Genomic DNA, 22,912 nt, shown 5'->3' with positions numbered 1-22,912 from the left:
ACACCACTTCTGGGTAAAGAGGTCAGGCAGTTTAAGGCTGACCTGTGATCTGCCAATGCCCAGTAATGCACACCACCACCAAATATGTGCTGTCTACTCACTTCCAAAAACCCGTCATTAAAAGGTATCTCATAGGGGCATCTGGGTGGCTCGGTTAAGCATCCGACTTCAGCTCAGGTCATGACCTCACGGTTCCTGAGTTGGAGCCCCGCGTCAGGCTCTGTGCTGACAGCTGGGAGCCTGGAGCCTGCTTCGGATTCTGTGTCTCCTCTCTCTCTGCCCCCTCCCCTGCTTGTGCTCTCTGTCTCTCAAAAATGAATAAATGTTTAAAAAAAAAAAAAAAAGGTATCTCATGCCTCAGACATGTGGCCCTAAGAGGCATGTCCCATAATCCGACTCGATGACTGTTGTGCCTCTCACTGGCCAAGCAGCAGAGTGGGCTGTAGCGCCACACACTCCCTTCCAAGACGCAGGCTGCAGGCCGGAGGCAGATGTGTAAATGTTACGTGTCCTGCCCTGTGGCATGAAAACTCTCCAGTCTTCATTCTCCTTCTACAAAATCTTATTAAGTCTCAGGAAGGGGAAGGGCTGGTTCCACCAGTGAGTGTGACACACTGGTCGCTTTGACAATCCTGCAGCATCTGGCCTGCACCCTTCTGACCAGATACACACAGTCCACACCCTAGAGATGAACATGACAGACAAAAACCCCATTCCTCCAGGTTAAATTTAGTAGCGAGCAGCATAATAAAACTTTTCAAGCATAACCCAAACACGGCTCTCTTGTGGAAAACTTTCCAAAGTCACTTTTACTGAGATAAGCTTTAAAAGTCTCCCTTCTATTTTCCTAAGTCTAGAAATGGAATAACCATCAAAGGATACTGTTGGATTTCATGTCTCTGTGGATGATGTTCTTTGCATGCAAATAGCTGTGAAGGGAAAATAAGTCTATTAAAACCAGTTATCTAAGGGACATGGGTAGAAAGCAGCTTCACATTACGGCTAGGAAGGAAGCCACCTGGCTGCCTGACGCCCAGCGAGGGCCACGTGCAGGGACCGGCCACGTGGGGATGCAGACAGAGCCATGTCACACATTGCCTGGAGGTGAGGTCACAGCACGAACGGGGAGACTCTTCTTTAAGCATCCGTTCTACTCACAAAAGTAATTCTGACGACCCGCAGGCCCATCCCATAATGAATGCCTGAACGAAACGGCCCACCCACCCCACAGTATATTCGGCCACAGAAAAGAATAGAGTGATATGTGCAACAATGTGGATGAACCTCCAAACTGTTATGCTAAGTCGAGTGAGACACAAAGATGAGAGCTCATCTTCTATCTTGACGGCTGTTCTAAGATTACACAGTGGTCAGGCTGCACAACTCCGCATTGTACACATTTAAGGGGTGAATTCTGTTATCTGTGGATTATATCTATAATTTTTTTCTAAAAAGTAATTATTTCTTAAAATGTACAAAATGCAAATTCCATTTGAGGTGTAAAAGCAGGACATGAGGTTTTACATGGCAGCTGCAAGCGTGGCTTTAGCTTAAGCCCCCAGACTTCCAGGGCTGTGAACTCTCCCCCTCTCACGTCAGGAATACCGTGGAGGAAAAGCGTGACACACACCCACCACAGCCCCCTTTCAGAGAGAAATGTGTTCAAGCAGAGACTCAAACAGGTAGTGTTTCATGGAGGTGCGAGGGATGACTTTTAAGCCTCCTCTAAAAGGAAAATAAATTACCCAAAAACCTCTGCTCAGACCCTGGTGTGGAACAGGCCCGCCGCCGAGGGCCACGCCTGAGACCGCGCGCCCACAGAGGGCGGTGCATGGCTGTCCGAGCAGAAGGTGCTGGCTGAGCCCACACTGCCGAGCTTTTGGGAACCTAGGTGAACTCTCCGGGCAGTGGCTCAAACCTGAATCTGAGCCCCAAGGGGAGCAGCCTCAGCTCACGTGACCCGGAGCACACCTGCCTTCGGCCCACTCCAGAGGCTGACTCTCAGCTGTGCAACATCACGGAAATCACTTAAGAGACTTGGCTTTCTCCTAACCCAGGCTCCGATGTAGGGCAAGTTGATGCCTGGACCCCAGACTTCGGAGTCGACAAGCCTTCTACTCACTCCATTCCCTGAGCGGTCTGGCGGGCGATGTCAATCAACTGGAACATCTGGAACTTGGTCTCCTGGACATGCAGGTGTTTGTAGAGGCTGCTGCCCTCGCACCACTGGGTCACAATCGCCAGGTTGTCCTTTGTCATGTACCCCATGAAGAGCAGGATGTTCACATGCCGTGTTTTGCTGGAGGAGGGAGGAGAAAAAAGGGCTCTGAATCTTCCACTGCTGCAAAGAGCTCTACTCTTGCTTTCCCACCGACACTGGATCCCGAGTGTCCTCGACGCCACCATGCTTACCATCTGGGTGGCCGGCAAAGCAAACACACAACCCTGCTGATAACAGAGTTGGGGTTGTGACAAAGGACCCCTCAGTGCTAGCCTTCAGAGAAGACGTTCTCAACAAACACGATTCCTCCCACATGGGGTCACGAGGAACCCTCGCGTCTGGGGAATCCGTCATCATTCACCTTATTCCTACAGGTCGAAATAAGGACTCAAAGGTTTTGAAGCCCAGAATAAAGCAAACTGGCTACAGAGTCCTTGGAAATAAATGTGAAAACAGAACCTATTTCTCACTATCTCAAGCCAAAACCCAAAGAACCTGGGCTACTGTGTGTTCTGTGCCCAGAGGCCCGAAGCACTGGAGGGGGGATACAGTCTTCAAAGGCGGCTCTCCCAAAGGTCTGACAACCCCGTGAGCTGGAAGGCAGCCCCCCATTCCCTGTCACTCGTGAGGAAGGAGTTCCAACCGCAGGGCTCCGCAGCGAGCTCTCACTGACCACCGGTCCCAGCCATCGGCCCTCAGGGACAGGTCTGTGCCATGTGGCCCGCTTTCTCTGCAGCTGACATACCACCACCACCCACGCCCATCCCCTGCCGTCCACAGAGGCTGCAAAGGCCAGCTCTCTACTCACCGCAGGACAGCAACCTCATTCCTGAAGGCCTGGAACTGCTCTGGGGTGGGGTCGACAACCTTTAGAATTTTTACTGCAACATCTCCTGCAAATTATATCAGTACAATCAGCTGAGTGACCTTACTTTGTTATTTTTCTGAGAGAGAGAGTGAATCACTAATTCAGACATCGTGTACCTACACAAATGGAACAAAGAGGCAAACTTCCAATACATTATACTACTATCTTTTAATACCACCACACAGGCCTTGCATGGGTTTGGCTTAAACTCTTCCTAGCAAGCCCGGCATCCCCTGTGCCTGGAGAATAGGGGGAAACCTGGGCCTGGGAGGGCGGCACCAGCCGGTGAACTGGGCAGGCCCGGCAGACCCGGGAGTTTTGGGGCCAGAAGGCTGGTGCCAGCAAACAGTCCATTTAGCAAGCAGCTGATGCCAAACTCAGCAGCCACATTCTAATGAGACCCGAGATGGTCCCTTGTACACAAAGATATGTATCGAAATTAAGCTCCTTTGCCTTTAATACCATTAAGAAGCAATCCTAATGATTAATGTTGATTGCTTACTCTGCCCAGGCACCTCGTGTGCCTGTCTTCACGGGCACTCACCTTTAATCCTCATAGTTGCCCTGTGATGTAAATATGGTTATCCTCATTTTACAGGCAACAGAGAAGCTTCGTCACCTGCCCAAGGTCATTTAACCATAACACAAAAGTGCTGGAGCCAGGATTAGAACCCCCCATCTGACTCCAATGGCTGTCTTCCTACCTTCCATACGGACAACAGACGGTCAGTCACTATGAGCCTCTAAATAACCTGAGAAACATCCAGAGATTAACTCTACTTTATATGTGCTACTGATTTAGAAGGCACTTTCAGAAATGTTTCTACACTATAATGGTAATTTTTAATAAATTACATGAAGCCTATTAGGACCTCAGATTTTTTTGGTAAATGAATTTATCAAAACATAGCCTTCTGGTTATCAAATAAAGGAGGAACTGGCTGAGGGCACCCCCCACTTACCAAGTGTGCCCCCTTGGCAGCACCCTGCGCAGCCACTGTTGGAGCGTTCCTCACTTCACCTTTGTACCAACTGGTAAGGAGATGGGTGGTTTTTTTTAATTTTTACTATTATTTTTAGTCTGAGAAAGCACACATCCACACAAGTGGGGCGGGGGGGAAGGGGGAGGCGGGCAGATCCCACGACCCTAGGATCATGCATGACCTGAGCCAAAATCAAGAATCAGATGCTCAACAGACGGAGCCCACCCAGGTGCCCCAAAGAGATGGTTCTTAAGGCAGGTCCCGAACTGTTGCCTGTGGTCATCTCTGGTTTTATCATCTAAAGCTAAAGTCCCCACTTCACAGTAGGGGCTCGTCCGATCCACTGGCACATGTATTTACCAAGGGCCCAGGGCTGCCTCCAAAGGTGCTGCTGACTTTGGATGGGAGACGCATTCTACAGTCAGAGCTGCCTTCTATCCAGCAAGATGAGCTCGTAAACCACGCAGCCCCACCTAACGTTCCTTCTGACTAAGCAGGGTAAGAGTCTCCTGCAGAGCTGCTCATTCTGGAGCTGTCTGAGCCAAGATAAGAATGCTGGGGGCAGGGACAAAGGAGACTAAATCTGTTTGCAGAGAAGATGTAGAAAGGTTTTCTGAAACAAACAGGATATAAGCCAAGAGAAGGAATTTACTAAATGGGGCAGGCTGTTCCAAACTACATACATGAGGAACAAAGGGAAGGGAAGGGGGAAATGGGGGCTGAGTGGGGAGCTCCAGGGTTTGATCTGGGCCCCCTGCAGGCGAGGACGGAGGCCAGGGAGGAAGGAGTCCTGCCCCAAGAGCCCTACTTCTGCAGACCAGACACAGGGACAGTGGCGACAGTGGGGAAAGAAAGGAGGGGATGGAGACAATAAACCCCAGCCAAGTGGGCTGATCTGACATGGCGGTCACCTGAGTGGTGGGCGGGGCCAGGGGACAATGCTGGCGGCCCAGGCACTGGACAAGGCTGGAAAGGGAGGGACAGGTCGGTGTGTGTGGAGGAAGGCTTGGGGAGATGTTGGATGGGCCCTTAGGATGGTTTGCTCCTTGGGACCTTATTCCATGAGCCCAGTTTTACAAGACCTTCCCTTTTGTACAGCTCTCCAAGGGGCGTGTTCACGTTGTCACTGAACTCACCTTCTGTGTCACCCATTTTGGACCAGATCATAATGTAATCTCAGAGCCTGGAAGAGTCACCAGCAACCAAAGCCCACTTACAGTGACTCATTCTGACCTTGCAGTCAGCTGAATGTCCTCCACCTCCAGCCTCTACTCTCTGGCCCAGTGAGCAGGGCTTATTATCCCTGTTCAGAGTTCACAGTCTCTCCGTTCCATCACCAGTGCCAGTTCAAATCCTACTACCCAGATCTGCACCACAACTCCACGTGAGGCATACGCCATACCCGCACCTTCCTGCAGGCCACAGGTGGGAAGATTGAACAGGGATGAACCACAGTCAGAGCCCCTACGACACCTGCAAGGACGCATCTGCCTTCCTGCTCACTGTCAGCAGTTAAGATAACCGAGTATACGTGCAATTTCTCACTGAAACCCAGAGACTGTACACCACAGCATTCCCTCGCTTTCATGCTAATACACCAAGCACTGCCATGACAGGAATTCACTCTGCTAGGAGCAATGGCCAAACGTTATAGGGAAGTGGATTTCAACTGCTATAAAAAACGGTTTTCTACTAGTCGGACTGCCCTGAACTGGAACCATTTCTCCAGTAACCAGCTCCCTGGCATTCCGAATTTCAGACTAAGTCTGGCCATGTCTCCGGAAGGTCCTGCACAATCTGAGACCCTATTTTGCCCAAAAATGATATCCAAAGTCTTTACAGGGCCCTGCCACTCTCCAGCCCTGGACTTCACTCCTATGAACCTCCCTGAGTTCCTCAAACAGGTCAGGTGCACGGCCCCGTTCACAGCCCCCACTGCTGCTTTCCCCAGGCATCCCCACTCTCAAGCATCACGCAAATGCTGCTTCCTCAGCAGAATCCCTCCCTACCAGGGACTGCCACTCCATACCTGCTTTCTCCTTTTTCCTCTTAGCAACTCTAACACACTAGACACTTTACTTGATTACTGTCCCCACCAGAAAAGGAACTCTGTAAGAGAAAGAATTTTCATCTGTTTTGTTCACTGCTTCACTTGTAGCAGCTAGAAGAATGCTTGGTATTAGAAGAATGTTCAGGAAACACCAATAAAGAAATGAATGAATTCTAAGGTGTAACCATCAGCGAGGCATGTTATGAATTAACAAGCTGTCTCAGGCTCTGGAGTGGAGTGGGGACAGCCTCTGGCACGGAATATTAGGGACCCAGCTGCTCCCAGCACAGGTCAAGGAAGCTGAGACTCAGTACCCAGCCTGCAGCCTCCAGGTGTGCACAATTAGGTCTGGACCCAAAACAAAGGCTGCTCTCCACCTTGGCCTGGCAGTCCTCAGGACCAAGTACACCATTCAAGTCCACCACTCTAGCACTCCACGCAACAGACATTTAGTGATACTGCTTAGTACTAATCTCTTCTTTTGAACATGTTTCTTAGAGGAGGATAAAAAACTGTATAGTATTGAGGCGCTGGGTGTCTCAGTGGGTTAAGCCTCTGACTCTTGATTTCAGCTCAGGTCATGATCTCGCAGTTTGTGGGATTGAGCCCTGCACTGAGCCAGCACAGAGCCTGCTTGGGATTCTCTCTCTCCCTCTCTCTCTAACCCTTCCCTGCTTGAGCTGTTTTTCTATCTCTCAAACTAAATAAATAAATATTTTAAAAACTTTTTTTAAATAGTATTAACCTTTCTTTTCCTTCTGGAATTACCTGGCGATCTTACCACATATAGAAAGTGGTATCTATTTCCTTTAGCAAGTAATATAAATGACAAAGGTAAATGGCCAGGGAATATTTTATGGATGGTAGTCCAAAACAATTACACAATGCAGTTTTGTTTTGTTTTGTTTAAGTTAGTTAGTTTATTTTGAGAGAGAGTACGAACTTGAGCCAAGGAGGAGTAGAGAGAGGTGGAGAGAAAAGAATCCCAAGCAAGTCCCATGTCGTCAACACAAAGCTGGATGTGGGGCTCGAACCCACAGTGAGATCATGACCCGAGCCAAAATCCAGAGTCAGATGCTTATTTTTCATTACACCAGAACTTCTTACTTTTCCTTCATAGTAAAGTCAGAGGTAAATGCAGAAATAAGTTAAGACATATTCCTGTTGGTGATGTTTTTAATAAGATAATAAGTTGCTGTCTCAGCTACCACTGAAGAAGAAAACTATTATCAGTTGGTAAATCTAGAATGTTTTTACCTTTTAAACACCTGTTTCTTATTTTAACCATTTAGGGTTGTCTAAAACCTATTATATACACCCCTGCTTTCTAGAACAGAATAGAATGAACACCACTTCTGTTCTTCTGATGACCCCAAGTAACCCGCAGCATTAGGATGGGATGGGGAACCACACGTGGGTCCCACCAGGTTGGTAGCCTCATACTAAGCAGCCCAAGCCCGAGAGGCTTGGTGCCTTCTCTGCTTGCCGTCAGGGACTGTTCCGGCTGCCATCACCACTACTGTCTGTGTCCCTTTCAATGTGTTGTTTATAATGTGCAGAGGCTGGCAAATCAGAGCCCAAGTTCATGCTGTGTGTGCGTGCCCCAGGGCGGCCTCCTCACCTACTTAACACGAAGTAAGTGAGCTTTAGTTCATGGACGTGAGGTCTCCAACTTGGCTGCTCTCAGATTCTTTGTCTACTTTCACAGCTGCTAGGCAGAAGCAAAACTTTTTAAATTACCACAATCGTAATTTTTAAGAAACTGATTAAACATTATACATAACGTACACAGGAAGCAGGAAAGCAGCAACAACACACAAACGCAAAGTACAGCATGAGCAATCCAGAAATTATGGTTCCCCTGACCCTATCGTTTTATTTCTTCATTCACAGACCATGGCTTGCTTTCTGACACAAAAGTCCACTGCTCCTCACTCCTATGACCTATGACTTTATCTTAGTAAAAACTTGAGTCTTTAAAATATTAGACATGTTATCTACATTCTAATGGAAGTAACACTATCAAATAACATCTCCTTACCATAGTCCAAAAGCTCGGAGAATCTAGAGAAAACAGAAGCTCACAGGCAGTACTGTGCCGAATGTAACAAATGCTTTGAAAAATTATGAATCACCCCCCCTAAAGTGCTTAAGTGCTTTTTAGGAAGAAACTTAAATTTGAGCACACCTTATCTACATTTATTGGCTTTCAGCTTATGGTTTAAAATGTGGTATAAAAATGATTAAGTGCTCCTAATGGAAGCATTAAAAGCAATATTCACTCCTCCATCTCCTAGAATTACTAGCAGCTATGTCTCAGATACAAGCACTCTGTCCCACAAAACTGTCTTCTCCTTTCATAGGTCTACACCACCAAAATCAAAGCTTTCGCACAGCAAAGAAACTATCAATAAAAAGAAAACCTACCGAATGGGAGAAGGTATTCACAAATGTGATAAGGGGTTAATATTCAAAATATACGAAGAACTCACACAACTCAAAACACCAAAAGGACAATCTGATTTAAAAATGGACAGAGCATCAGGGGCACCTGGGGGGCTCAGTCAGTTAATCATCAGACCCCGGCTCAGGACATGATCTCACGGTTCAAGGCTTTGAGCCCCACATCGGGCTCTGTGCTGACAGTGAAGAGCCTAAAGCCTGCTTCAGATTCTGTTTCTCCCTCTCTCTCTCTGCCCCTCCCCCACTCACACTCTGTCTCTCATTCTCTCTCTCAGAAATAAACATATATTAAAAAATTTTTGTAAAATGGACAGAGGATCCGAACAGACTTTTCTCCAAAGAAGATACACAATAGGCTAACAGGTACATGAAAAGGTGCCCAATATCACTAGGTATCAGGAAAATGCAGATCAAAACCACAAATGGGGTATTACCTCACACCTGTCAGAACGGCTGGTATCAAAAAGATAAGTGTTGGTGAGGATGTGGGATAAAAGGAGCCCCCGTACACAGTTTATAGGCATGAAAATTGTGCAGCCACTATGGAAAACAGTACAGAGGTTCCTCAAAAGTTTAAGATGAAGGGGCACCTGCCTGGGTGGCTCAGTCGGTTAAGCGTCCAACTCTTCATTTTGGTTCAGGTCATGATCTCACTGTTCATGCGTTTAACTTGCACACTGGGTGCTGCAGTGAGTGCAGAGCCTACTTGGGATTCTCTCTCCCCCTCAATCTGCCCCTCCCCTACTTGCATGCACATCTTCTCTTTCTCTCTCTCAAAATAAATAAATAAACTGAAAAAATTAAAAGTAGAACCATAAGATCCAGTAATTACACAGTAGGTATTTACACAAAGAAGATGAAAACACTAACTCGAAAAGATACCTGCACTCCCATGTTTACAGCAGCATTATTTACAACAGCCAAGGGACGAAAGCCACTTAAGTGTCTATTAATAGATAAATAAAGAAGATGTGGTATTTTACACAGTGGTACATTATGCATCCATTTAAAAAACCCCTGAGATCTGGCCATTTACAACAACATGGATGTAGGGCCTAGAGGGCATGATGCTAAGTGAAATGTCAGAGAAAGACAAATTCCATATGATATCTCTTAAGTGTGGAATCTAAAAACAGTGTACAAACAACAACAAAAAAAGCAGAAGCTGACTCATAAATACAGAGAACTGGTGGTTGCCCGGGGTGGGGTGGCAGAGGGGACGGCATGGGCCAAAGCGGCAAAGAGGTGAAGGGGATTAAGAAGTACAAACTTCCAGTTATAAAGTCAGTCTTGGGGGTTAAAAACACAGCATTGGGAATATAGTCAATAATGTCCTAATAATACTGTATGGTGACAGACGGTAACTGTGCTTAGTGTTGTGAGCATCACGTACAGATGTTTCAAATCACTAAGTTGTACACTTGAAATTAATATAACAATGTATGTCAACTACATGTCAATAATAAAAGACTTTAAACTGTTTTCTTTTCTAAGGGAATTGCCAAGATATTTATGACACCTATTTGGGAAATATTTTGCAATAACATAAGGTCTCTGTGGCCCAGGAGGCATGCCGGTAGCACATTAGATACAATTTTCAAAGGAAAAGGAATCCGATATTCACTACTGCACCAGTCTCCTTGGAGAAGGAGCAAGCTGCCAGATGATCAGTTACAGGGGGCAAACCCATGTATTAATTAACATAAGGGACTCAAAAGGTGGGGGATTTCTCAATTTTCAACACCTTGAATTTTAATGCTCCATTCATGTGACGCTCTTAATTTCTCTCAATCTCTGCCCCTTTATATATAAAGATAAATATGATACCATCCAAACCAGAAATAGAGCTACCTGGTCATTTTAGGGGTTTGTTTTGTTGTTATTCTTGTTGTGCCTGCTTCATTAAAATCTGAATTTAGAAGGAAGCCTCTTTGGGAACATGTAGCATTTTCAAGAAAGTATCCCCTATACTTGCTAACATCCCAAAGCCAGAGGCATTAAAAATCTGAGGGAGAAATGTTAAGTATGTTGCTAAAATACACAAGCTGTGGCTATAGATATTACAACAGTGCATTTCTTCCAAGTGACAAAGTGTTTCTATTACAATAAGAACACTCTACATAGACTTAAGAATTAAGTCTGTGCATTCTCTCTTTGATAGGGATTCCCACAAACCAACCCAGGACAGAGTACAAAGAACCTGTTTCGGGAGGCTCCTCGCTTGCCTGTGCTCAACTGTTGACCATGGGCATGTTATTTGCCCTCTTGGGACCTCAGTTTTCTGCAGGCAAATCTCTAAGGTTCTTTCCAACTTTACATCTCTAGAATCCACGCTCCCCTCAGAGCAGCAGACTCTTAACCCACTTAAGAACTTCAAAGCACACCCCCTGTGTAGTCTGTAATCAGCTCCTGACATCTGACTCTCGTGCTCAACCTCTTATTCACCAATTTCTAATTATCCTAGAAACCATTTCATACCAATTATAGCATCACCGAATAGGAAAAGAATGCTCTGAGATGTCACTGAGATATTAAGTTCAATCTTCAGATGTAATCAAGTATTCCTGGAGTACACTGTAGCCACACAGCACAGTGAACTTTATCTCCTTGGCCATCTCTTGACCAAAACCTGCCTTCAGCCTAGGCCTTGCAATAACAGGAGGGCCCCATACTTACCATGCCACTTGCCCTTGTACACCGTTCCAAAGGAGCCTGATCCAATCCGAGTGGAGAGCATCACTTCGCTGGCTTCTATTTCCCAGTAATAGCTTGAATCTCTCTGTCCCCGAGGCCTCTGAAACCAGCAGAGATCATTAACACACTCCATGGAATGGTAAAGCTCTGTTAACAATGGTGTCAAAGAAAAGTCAACCCAACTTCACCCACTCCCCTATCTTTTAAAGACAGACATTAACTGTAATTCCAATTTCAATATTTTGAGAAAAACACTGTTTTAGTTGTGCCCCGCCTTACAGCAAGTCAACAAATTTTCCAACACAAGCATCCCCAAAATGGCACTGGCATTTTTAATATCCTTCATTCAATGTTTTACTACAGCTCCCCCAACCACACCAAATTAAAAGTACTCTCATTTCTGACTAGGTTCTTCTCAGTGAACCCTAACATGCAGGAGGTACTAGAAGCCAAACTCACAATTTTGTTTTTCTCCTGGGTCCCGGATCCTGGTGCGCGCTCTCTCTGTGCTGGCACAGGGGTTTTGGGCTGTGACCAGCCCGTCGGGCTCAGATTGTTAGGGCTGCTGGACAAGGCTGAAGGCGAGGCTTAATAGACAAGACAAACAGAATCCACACATGGATAAGCCAACAGAAGATACACAGCGTAAAGAGAAAGAGCCCATTACTATTTGCTACATAACTTTGGACAAGTACCTGATTCACTGTGGCTTCGAATTGCATCCTGAAAAAGAAAAGGAAAGCTGGTCAATTTCTGCACCAGAAAAGATGTTCTCTGGGGGAAGGAAAGGGGATGAGAATTGCAGAAACAAAGTAGATTATAAAACCTCTAAACTACAAAAGGTCTAATTACATACTCTAACTTGCTTTGATTAAATTTACCTAATTTCAATGGTCAATTAATTCTAAGATTATCGTCAATTATTATGACTGATACTAGCTTTTCATATACCACATTCTTTTGGAATGGGAATCACTTTTTCTCAGAAAAAAAGCAACACATACATAGCAAAGTGATACTCATTAAGGAATGCTAGCAAAGTTACTATCAACTGATAGCTTTCCAATAATTGAGGCTCTTGTCCACTAAGGCTCAAAACAACAAAAAACCCAAAAACAAAAAACAAAACTTGGGGATTAGGTAGCAAGCCCACTCTCACTCCTCTAAGAATTTGGGGCACAGTGATCAGAGCTGGATTTGTTAAGGGTAAGCACCACAACTACAAAACTTAATCGAAGCCTAAAATCATGAAATGCTGAAAGGACCATAAATCCCCTAGTCCAAAATCTACATTTTACATATAAGAAAACACATATATATTATATTAAAAAAAAAAAAAAAAAAAAAAAGACTTGGCCAAGATTACACCAGTAGGTGGCAGAAATAGAACCAGAAACCATCACCCATGAATCTTACCGCTGAGCTCACTCATCACAAAATGCTCCTGAAACCTGACAGGGTAAGTCAGGTTTCTGAAATTAGTTACATTCTGCTCAGGTCTTGAAAAGTCAAAAACTACCTTTAGAACTTACTAGAAACTGTTTGGGTAGAACAGTTTAAATCACAAGGCCTTCCATAAGACCTAAATACTAATTTTATAAACCCTCACTTGGAATATACAAGTCATTATTATACAAAACCACTGGGCCTCCATATCCTCAAAAAGGATATTTTTCTAGGAAACCTACTCTCTATTTTACGTAACCACAATAAAGTAAAGATACTTTTTTTCACAGAACTATTAACAGAATGTTTCTACTCCATAACATTTTTAAGAGATAAAAAGTGCCCTAGGGGCACCAGGGTGGCTCAGTTGGTGGCCGCGGTCATAATCTCGCGGTTTGTGGGTTCGAGCCTGGTGTTGCGCTCTGTGCTGACAGCCGGGAGCCTGAAGCCTGCTTCGGATCCTGTGTCTGTCTGTCTCTCTCTCTGTCCTCCCCCCTCTCAAAATAAATAAACATTAAAAAAAAAAAAAAAGATAAAAAGTATCCTAAACCAAGCTGCCCCTCCCCCTACCTCTGGCCACCCCACCCAAGCAATAAAGCCTGGTTCTGGGGTCCCCAAACCTGGCCAATCTTCAGAATCCCCTGGAGAGGTGTTTAAGAATACAGATTCCTCCTCCTCCCAACTAGGACGGAAGAAGCATTTCTGGGAGGGAAGGTCGGAAGCCCAGGAATCTCTGTCTTTAAGTAGACAGGATGACTGCCAGTTGGCAAAACAATGGCCAAAAATAACGAGAATTTCAGTAGAATATTCAGCAGCTATCGCTTTTTTATCCAAATAATCTATTCTTTGTTTTTAGGCAAACCACAGCACAACGTATTTTTACTAAGCAAAATCACATTCCCGTGCACTATGATTTCTTTCTTAATGTCAGCAATTTTCTTCCCTGTATCCATTATATACCTCATATTATACTGTGTGCTAATTTCTATAGCTGGATTTATCCTAGAAAGAGCTTTTAAATAGTTTAAACAAAGAATATGTACTTTTAAAAAGCGTGATAAAAAAGGAACCAAAACTTGCTCGGCCTCTAAAGTATGAAGAGAATTAACATAGTGCCAGTTATTTTATAATAAAAATTCATGAATTTTCACTTTCAGTGTCCCAAGTATTAGGGTGTTTACACAGAAACAAATCCTATAACAGAAGTCACTAGGACATTACTGTATTGTCAGGGCTAACCGTGATCAAAGAGAAATAACGAAATTCACAGCTACATGCACATGACCTCCTCCCAATAATCAATCCTATGATATTCAAAATGCCCCCCAAATGGCCAGTTCAGACTCCACATTCAGAAGCCAACATTTTTGTTGAGCCCCTGCTACCTCTGATGGGAGGACAAGTGATGGAAAGTGATTCAAGTTCTGAGTGAGGTAAAGCTGTACCTCAGGTGGAAGGTGTCCCTGAGGTTTTCCAAGGAACAATTCATAATCAGAAAGAGAACACAGTGGTCTCTGATGAGCTTTTAACAAAAGATCCTTGGGGCATCGCAAGTAAACTGACATACCTGGTTCTAAACGAGGTATAAATACAACAGTGATGCTCTAAGCACCAACTAAGTAAATCTAGCATTAGTTTTGGTTGAAATTCATTTTTTGAAAAAACGTTCATACTCTTAGCCTCAAAATCTCACTTGAGAAACGTCTTTCACCAGTCAGCAATCCCACATACAGTATGTTTTTTCTTAACTCCTCTATACTCTAGAGTCAAAAAAGAAAGCAGGAAAACAAGTCTGGCAAGAAATATATTAACTTAGTGATTGTTTCATTTCTGATAGGCTACTGTCTGACAGTCTTAGCAATCCTGTTAATTTACAAGAAAGCAAAGGCATGAAGAAGAATACCTACTCTTCCCCTCAAACAAAATCGTCTGGACCACGCCCTGGGAGAAGCATTCAGGCTGTTATTCTAGTCCAAAGCAATGAGAAATAAAGAAGAATAAAGAACAAAGGAAGTATTTTAAGTGTATTCAGTTGTTATTAAAGACGAATTAGAAAGCAAAGCAAATAAATAGAACATACCAAAAAGCCAAGAAAAGTAAAAGCAGTTTGAAAACACTATGCTTTGGGTACTTTTACACCTCCCTAAATAACCTGCTTGGTAAATCCAATGACTTCACCCTTTTATTTCTAAATAAAATCACTTAAAGTCTCTAAGAGAGTTTGCAGTTCTCCATCACTATTATTTTCTTTTCCACACCAAAATGAAACTACTCTTTATATTAGCTCATTCACTAGTTCACTGACATCCTATTCAAATCTCAAATGGAAAGGAGTTCAAATGTTACTATTTCTTTAGGGGATTTTAGGTCTCCACTTGAATGGTATGCCAGTTGGATTATTCAGCCAGTCTAAAGATACAGTGCTTAAAAAATAAATTCAAAAATTCCAAGGTCCTGAGAAAGTGCAGTAACATTCTTTATCATGTCTGACATCCCAAACTCTCTAACACAACAGTCAACCCCACCCCAGTAACAGACTGATATACCTCACCACCCACAAAGGGGCCCTATTACCTCAATCATCCTGCTGTCCACAGGCAGGGTGGTGCTGACCATGTGGACATTAGGTGTGGATGTTGACCTCTGCCTCTGGGAGAGAGAACCTTCAGAGGAAGGGCTGGAGGAGTTGAACGTGAAGGCGTGGGGTGTGGAGTATCTGTGCTGGGAACTTGGCGAGGAAGAAAAAGAAAACTCCATGAATGACATGCAGGCCTCCTCACTGTAAAATCTTTCAACTACTTACTTCATTAAGATGCTCAGGGGAAAATCCTACTTGTACTAAAACCCTGGACAAAATGTTCCTTTCTTTCAAGAGGCACTACTCAAAATTTTTCTTCTGTCTACGTGCTTCTGCATGCAAAGTTTTAAAAAGGGAATAATACACATGCTTGGAATTCATATGAAAATAATACATTTTAAGTTGTCTTCTTTTCAATAGATCACCTCTACAGAATACTTCAAATTTTTAGACCATCTCTAGGAAAGAACAGACTAACATTTGCCAACTATGCCATCAACTACCAACCGAGATGGAACTTGCCCAGTGCAGAGACTGATGTAGAGAGCTTGAAGGAAGCATCTTAAGACAGTTACACTACTGAGCATGTCTGCAAAAAGGCCAACATTTTAGCTACTATGCTCCCTCTCCCCACTTAACCAGCTCTAAAAGTCAGCTAATGTGAATTCAGTTTTCAGGATGCCAACACACAACTGTGAAATGAATCACTGGCCTCTTCCAGTCAAGCCCACTCCCCTGTCAACCACACTGGGAACACGCAGCAAGTCTAACATTTTCATTATTTGCTCTACAAATTATTTTGAGTTTTGTCCAGATTCAAGTAACACCACGCATGAATTTAAGGCATAAAAGGCTAGTTTTTGTATGAGAAATTGTTCTATGGCCTTGAAAAATGGCCTTCCCAGGAATTCAATACTTATGCCTTCAGAAGCTTGTCTTCTAATAATAAAATCTTCAGAAGCAAGTACACTTTCTGATCAGACTTGCTTTTGAAGAGAAAAACAGGAAATTTCAAGAAAAATAAGTCATATGCAAATGTATATCCAGATATTTTAATACAAATTCCTTGTTCTGATATGCTGCCTTTAACAATTTCCATGGTAGTTTTTAAAAGATCATTAAATGTTATTCAACTATATGTACATTAAAATCAGATATTTTGACGAAGATGTAGATTTTATTTTAGGTTCCAAATTCATGTGTAATATTGAACAAGACATGTGAACTCAACAAAGCTCTAACTTAAAAGCAGGAGAGCAGAATAAAGACAAGTTATATGCAAACTCACAGGCATATTACAAAGGATATTTATATTAAAAATCTAATTAGACTATTTTTAAAGATTTCAGTCTATAAAATACCACAGTTTTAGCAATGCAAGACCATAATTAGCATTTCAAAGTTAGGAGTTTTATTTTTCATGGATCACCGTATATAGTTTTGGGACCTTTCCTTTAAAGCACAACTTACTACATGCTGGGGAAGTTTTAGGAAATTTTAGACTAAAATCTGAAGGTCTTTACAATGTGATGAGATATTAAGGGATATGCTATAATAACAGAAGAATACTGCAGTCAGAGCCACTTTTCAGAATATAAAAGCTATAGGACTACATTTTGCTCTAACACCAGTATTAAGTTCCACAGAAATAGTAAAGTGTTTACACAGGGAGAGAAGGGAATGCAAAGGAACACTTTTGTATTCAGGCTCTCAATCCCACGTGCCCCAATGTAATTTTCCAAAGAAAAGCTGTAAGTAAAAAAAATTACCTAACAGGCATCCGGGAAACAGACTCTCGCATCCGACGCATTGTCAAAGAAGGCAGTGCTGGGACCCCGCTATCACCAATAGGAGAATTTGGGAACAATCTACGTGAAATCAGATGAAGACTGGTTTATTAGAATTGCAGTAATTTTACAGAGTCAAATTGCCTTGCCTTGCAATCCTTGCAAACAGCGACTCAAATTAAACATTTTCTAGTCACATTTTCCTATACCATTTTAGGCTATACAGAGTAAAGGGACTACCAACCCAAATAACTGGGTTTGAATGAGTAAAGAATGTGAACAATATTGACCTGCCAATGAACATATAGGCTCTCGTGTGCATTTCTGAACTTTTTTTTTTTAAGGAGGGGAGAGAGAGAGAAAGAGCAAGCACAAGTAGTAGAGGAGCAGAGGGAGAAGGAGAGAGAGAGAATCCCAAGCAGGCTCCACGTTGTCAGCATAGAGTCTGACATGGGGCTTGATCTTACGACTGGGAGATCATGACCTGAACGGAATCAGACATCAGATGCTTAACCACAGAGCCACCCAGGTGCCCCTGTGCATTTCTAAAAAGCACTGGTCCAATATCCCACTATTATCAAAATAATGTTTTTTTAAAATTCTATAGTAGGGTGCATTATAACCTAAATCACACAGAAGCTTTTCTGGAAATGTTCTATCTTGAAAACACATAGGTGAAAAGACTGACTATGAAAAATAAATGTCACTCAGCACCAAATATCATAAATAAGAGGAAAAGAGATGACAGCATTAACTGGGCATCTTCTTTCCACCGCATGAGCACTTGAGCTCAGCACCTTCACATGTCAACTCACCCTTACGAGAGCCTTGCAAGAAAGGTAATACCCTTTCCTCATGTGAGTGAACCAAGGCTCTGCGGTGGTTACGGTTAGTTATGGGAACACCGAGACTCTCACCTGCATCTGCTAAGCTCCAAGCTTGTGCCAGTTAGGCTACACAAGCAAAAGGAACGTGACTACTACGAAAGCTTTCAAAAAAGGTGTTCCCATCATGGATCAATGATTATATTCCCTTTTTCTAGTACTCTCAAAAAGGGATACAACTTTAGGACTTTTCATGTACTTTCAATTTAAATCTTACTAAAATATACTTTGTTTATATGAAATTTATTTTGGTAACTGGTTTGTTACCAAATCCTGAGGGATAGAAGTACCTTTTGAGGTTTTATACTTATATCATTTTTTTTAGGTTTATTTATTTATTTTGAGAGAGAGGGAGAGCACAAGCAGAGGAGAGGCGGGGGGGGTGGGGAGAGAGAGAGNAGGGAGAGGGAGAGGGGGAGAGAGAGAGAGAGAGAGAGAGAGAGAGAGAGAGAGAGAGAGAGAGAGAGCATCCCAAGCAGGCATAGTCCACACTGTCAGCGCAGAGCCCAATGTGGGATTTGAACTCACAAAAAGTGAGATCATGACATGAGCTGAAATCAAGAGTCAGATGCTCAACCAACGGATCCACCTACACGCCCCTACATTTATATCATTTTAAGACTAAAGTCTCCAGTTTGAGGTGAAGACAACAGCACCAACTATGCTTTCTGCTCCTTCTCAACAAAGGTTTAACATCATTTAACAAAATAAAGAGTTGTGCCTGCCAATAACCTAACAGATGATACTATTAAGAGAGAAAAGCAAAGTCTTTTGGTTTTCTCATCCTCTTGCGCTTTGCCTCACTAAGTCATAGTACGCCAATCTTTATTTGACAGACAGCACTCTCGTCTGCTCGCTTCAGAGCTGTGCCACACTAAACTCCCTGCTTTCACAACTGTCACGCTGCCAGAGTAGATGGTTTCCAGATCATGACAATTCACTGAATAAGTCCAAACCCCAGACTTGTTGGTCAAATATACAATAATACCTTCAAAAGAGTTTACACCTCCCCACTTGCTTAGATTCTTTGAGAAAAGAATGATGCCTTACAAGAGTTGTCTGATATTACTCCAGTCCACACACATAGTAGGTACTTTGGTGCTACAGTGTTCATGAAATTTGTAGCCACAAGTCTGACATCGAAATCCATTGAGCAGGAACTTCTGACAGATGTCACAGAAGGCAAGCTTCAGGAAGGTCTTCCGAGCCTGGAAGAGGTGTAAATAAATGAAAGATGACAAAAGACAAAACAATTTCCCTGTGGGTCCCCAACAGACCTCATAGAATGAAGAATCACACTTCCAACAGGGACTTTTATAAAAAAGAATCATACTTCCAAAATTTGTAAAATTCATGCCTAGAAACTAAAGTATATTTGTGACTAATTAAACCTAAATTTCCTTACTGTAAATAACGGCAAAACAACAGGTTTAGATAATCCAACAATACATATGCTTTTGCTTATTACCTCTGAGGAGGTCCAATTATGACAGCTAGAGCACCCAACACACCACAAAAAGAAAAGAGCTCCGCAACTTACAAAGTTGTGTGTTGTGAGGGGAACGTGATCCAGGAAATCTACTTGAAGTTCTTCTCCAATCAATGAGGTGGCATCGGTATTCCAATCTAAACGTGCTTTTTTACTAAAGAGGATTTTTAAAAAACATATATAAAAGGGATATATTTAAATAAGACTTCAATGCCAATAATAACAGCTACCATTTATCTCATACTACATAAACATAAAACTTAATCCCAGACAATACTAACTCATTTAACTCATACAACAAGCTATGAAGTGTGCATTTTATCCTCATCTTAAAAATGAGAGAATTGGGGCCTTAAGAAAGTAAGTTGCTCAAGGCTACACACCGAGTATAAGGGCCTATGCTGGAGTCCAGCTGAGCTTGTACTCTTAGAATAAAGTTTTGGGTTTTCTTGTTGTTGTTTATCTATTTTGAGAGCGAGAGAGAGCGCACGCTGGGGAGGGGCAGAGAGAGAGAATCCCAAGCAGGCTCCATGCTGTCAGCACAGAGCCTGACATAGGACTCAGTGGGGCTCAATCCCACGAACTGTGAGATCATGACCTGAGCCAAAATCAAGAATCAGACGCTTAATCAACTGAGCCCCCCAGGTGCCCCAGAATATTTTAAAATAATGAACAATCTCATGATAAAGTAAATATACAATAAATTGGACTTGGTGACCTTAAAATTCTATAAGAGTCCAAAAATACTAAAGTGGGGTATAAACATTGCTGTAATAGTAAAATTTAACCTTCAGTAGCCTACTTCAGTCTAGCAGATACAATTACAAAGGAATCACAAATGAAATGCACTTTTCTATTAATAATAGGCTCACACCTGTAGAGTTGTTTGCAAGGTCTATAAATGTAAGGTGACGGGGGACTTAACTGCCTTAACATTTACTCTGATACCATTCTTTCTGTCTGTGCCTAGAGCAAATAACACAGAAAAATGTATACACTGAAGTAAAAAGTTTCAAAAAGAAAAAAAAGCAGCAGCTCCTTTCTCATGTCTTGTGTAGTCCATCAAGCCCACTTTCTAGAAAAGAATATTCTCATGTAGAGAGAGAACAGCACATAAATAGCACAATTCAAACTTTTCCCTTTGCCTACCAGAAGCTGATTCCAGCCATTTTCCTGGTTACCCAATAGTAAATCATCTTTTCCTTAATATAATTCCCTATACAGGGACTCCAAAGTCCTACTTCACCCTAATGAACAGAGACAGGGGCAGCCTTGTGTCCTCATTAGTCTTCAGGTGCTCATCTGTCCAAGACGGAAGCTAAGGTAGCTCCAAACCAATGTAGCCTTGGACAAGACTGGACAAACCACTCAATGTCTCAGAATCCCTCTAGTCCGTAAGGAGCACTATAGATTGGCTTGGGTCAAACCTGGGACTTTACCCAGATAACGCTGACATCTGCTTCAAAGATCTGCACTTCAACAAACTGCCTCCTAAGCTGAGGGGAACAGCATAGGGGAATTGATGCTCGCCCTTTTCAGCTGACTCACTTCCTAGGCTACTCTCTCAAACCGGGAACTCCTTGAGACAGAAAGATGTTAAGCTGAAGATCAATAACAGAACCTGCATTTTTCAAGAAGAAAGTCAAGATTATTTCCCCCAATTTGAGGGGGAAATAATGGATAATTATTGAAGCTATGGAGTATTACTCCCACCCTTTGATGGGATGCCTCTATCAAGCTACCAGCATTAGAAATAGGATGAAATATGGATCTTCCTTGAAGCAGAAATTCTCCCGCATCTTTTAGTCCTAGGTCTGCCAGATCACACGGATAGAAGAGCATGTGACTCTCAATCTTGGGGTAGTGAGTTCAAGCCTCATGCTGGGTGTAGAGCTTACTTAAATAAAAACTTAAGAAAAAGAATGAATGAGTGAATTACAAGAGAGTTAATCTCTTGAAGATAGGATTATTTAACTATACATAATAATGCAAACACTTCCTGAGTATCCACTCTGTCCACTGCATTCCAGGAAACAAAATTTTTTGCTCTCAAGAAACATATTACCTTATGCTACTACTTCCATCTATGGAATACTATCAACACCTAATATATTTTTCAATGCAATGTTTAAGCAATGATTTCAAGTTCTTAGTATTCTATTTTTATCAGTTGTCTATAAACAAGGGTATATAAATACATAATATTTAATAGGAAACTAGCATACTTTTTTTAAAAAATGCAAATTGTTATTTGAAGACACCAGCTCCTTACTAGTATGAAAGAGGCACTGATTGACTTTTGAGATCTTACCCTTTATGTTCGTGAAGAAGTCTGAACACTGCACAGCACTCCGGCTGCAGGCCCCTCACCTTCAGTGCTTTCATAAGGCAATCGTGCAAGCTCATTCCATTTCTCACATTGACCTACAAACAAAAACCCATCTTTAGAACCAACAAAGGCTCCACATCCCTTGATGAGCATAGTAATAAATGCACAAGTCTTATAAGGGTATATGAAGAAGATTTAAGACAGCACTGTTTGTAATGGTAAATACATATGCACACAGGAAATAGCTGGAATGTCCAGCAATAGGAGAGTGCTTAAATAAAGCCTTGAATATCTGTATGTCACATTAAGCCACTACTATATTATTTATAATGACCTAGAGGGAAGGTTGTCCATGATTGGTTAACTGTGGGATAATATTTTTCAGAATAATACAAAGAGTAAGATTATTTAAAGGGCAGGGGAACCCAAATATGTTTATATATATTGTATATGAGTATGAAAAGATATACCTCTACCTATTATCAGGAGAGAGTGGTTGAGAAAGATAAAATTATCACATTTCCCTTTACACTGGCCTCATTTGTTTGACTCACTGAAATGTACATGCAAGCATGAATATCCACCAGAAAGGAAAATAAATCAATCTGATCTATAGACAAATGAGTGAGTTTTTCGGATTAAAAACTGTATTTCAACCTGTTTTCAACAAAATGGTGTATCTTCCCAACAAAAATTCCATCTCATTTACATTTCACACCAGTAAAGGCAAGCAGACCACTGCTAACTTAAATAAACATGCACACCATTTCAGGCAGCCTTAGTGTATGTCCCTCCACATTGTCCTGTACCCAATCCTCAAAAGCTAGGCAGGCACTCAGAGGTCTAGCAGGAAGTATGAGTACCTGGGGTGCTAATAATGGCAGCTATATAAAAATTTCAACTAATGGGGCACCTGGGTGGCTCAGTCCATTAAGAGTCCAAGTCTTGATTTTGGCTCAGGTCATGATTTCATGGGTCCTGAGGTCGAACCCTACTCAGGCTCCGTGGTGACAACTCGTGGCAACTGCTTGGGATTCTCCTTCTCTCCCCCTATGTCTGCCTCCTCCCTGCTTGTGCTTTCTCAAAATAAACATTTAAAAAAATTTTTTTCAAGTAAGAC

General features: G+C 42.6%; 1 protein-coding gene across 3 annotated transcripts in view; it reads right to left on the bottom strand.

The window, feature by feature from the left end:
- The window catches only part of RAF1 (Raf-1 proto-oncogene, serine/threonine kinase), an 80,782-nt gene that overhangs the window by 2,684 nt on the left and 55,186 nt on the right, over window positions 1-22,912 (bottom strand). For 2 of the 3 annotated variants that reach the window (XM_039231404.1, XM_039231405.1), the window contains exons 3-13: window positions 21,775-21,887; window positions 19,515-19,617; window positions 19,025-19,182; window positions 17,073-17,171; window positions 15,300-15,453; window positions 11,975-12,002; window positions 11,739-11,866; window positions 11,262-11,379; window positions 3,030-3,114; window positions 2,123-2,299; window positions 883-929 (exon numbers count right to left, since the gene is read on the bottom strand). In XM_039231404.1, the coding sequence (XP_039087335.1) occupies window positions 883-929; window positions 2,123-2,299; window positions 3,030-3,114; window positions 11,262-11,379; window positions 11,739-11,866; window positions 11,975-12,002; window positions 15,300-15,453; window positions 17,073-17,171; window positions 19,025-19,182; window positions 19,515-19,617; window positions 21,775-21,887 (1,210 nt within the window). The remainder of the gene's footprint in view (window positions 1-882; window positions 930-2,122; window positions 2,300-3,029; window positions 3,115-11,261; window positions 11,380-11,738; window positions 11,867-11,974; window positions 12,003-15,299; window positions 15,454-17,072; window positions 17,172-19,024; window positions 19,183-19,514; window positions 19,618-21,774; window positions 21,888-22,912) is intronic. The other variant, XM_039231406.1, reaches the window with a different exon arrangement.

The sequence above is a fragment of the Hyaena hyaena genome, unplaced genomic scaffold (assembly GCF_003009895.1).
Source record: "Hyaena hyaena isolate Hyena2069 unplaced genomic scaffold, ASM300989v1 scaffold_56, whole genome shotgun sequence".
Lineage (NCBI taxonomy): Eukaryota > Metazoa > Chordata > Mammalia > Carnivora > Hyaenidae > Hyaena > Hyaena hyaena.
The sequence above is the reverse complement of the archived record's forward strand: the minus strand, read 5'-3'. Positions and strand labels throughout refer to the sequence as shown.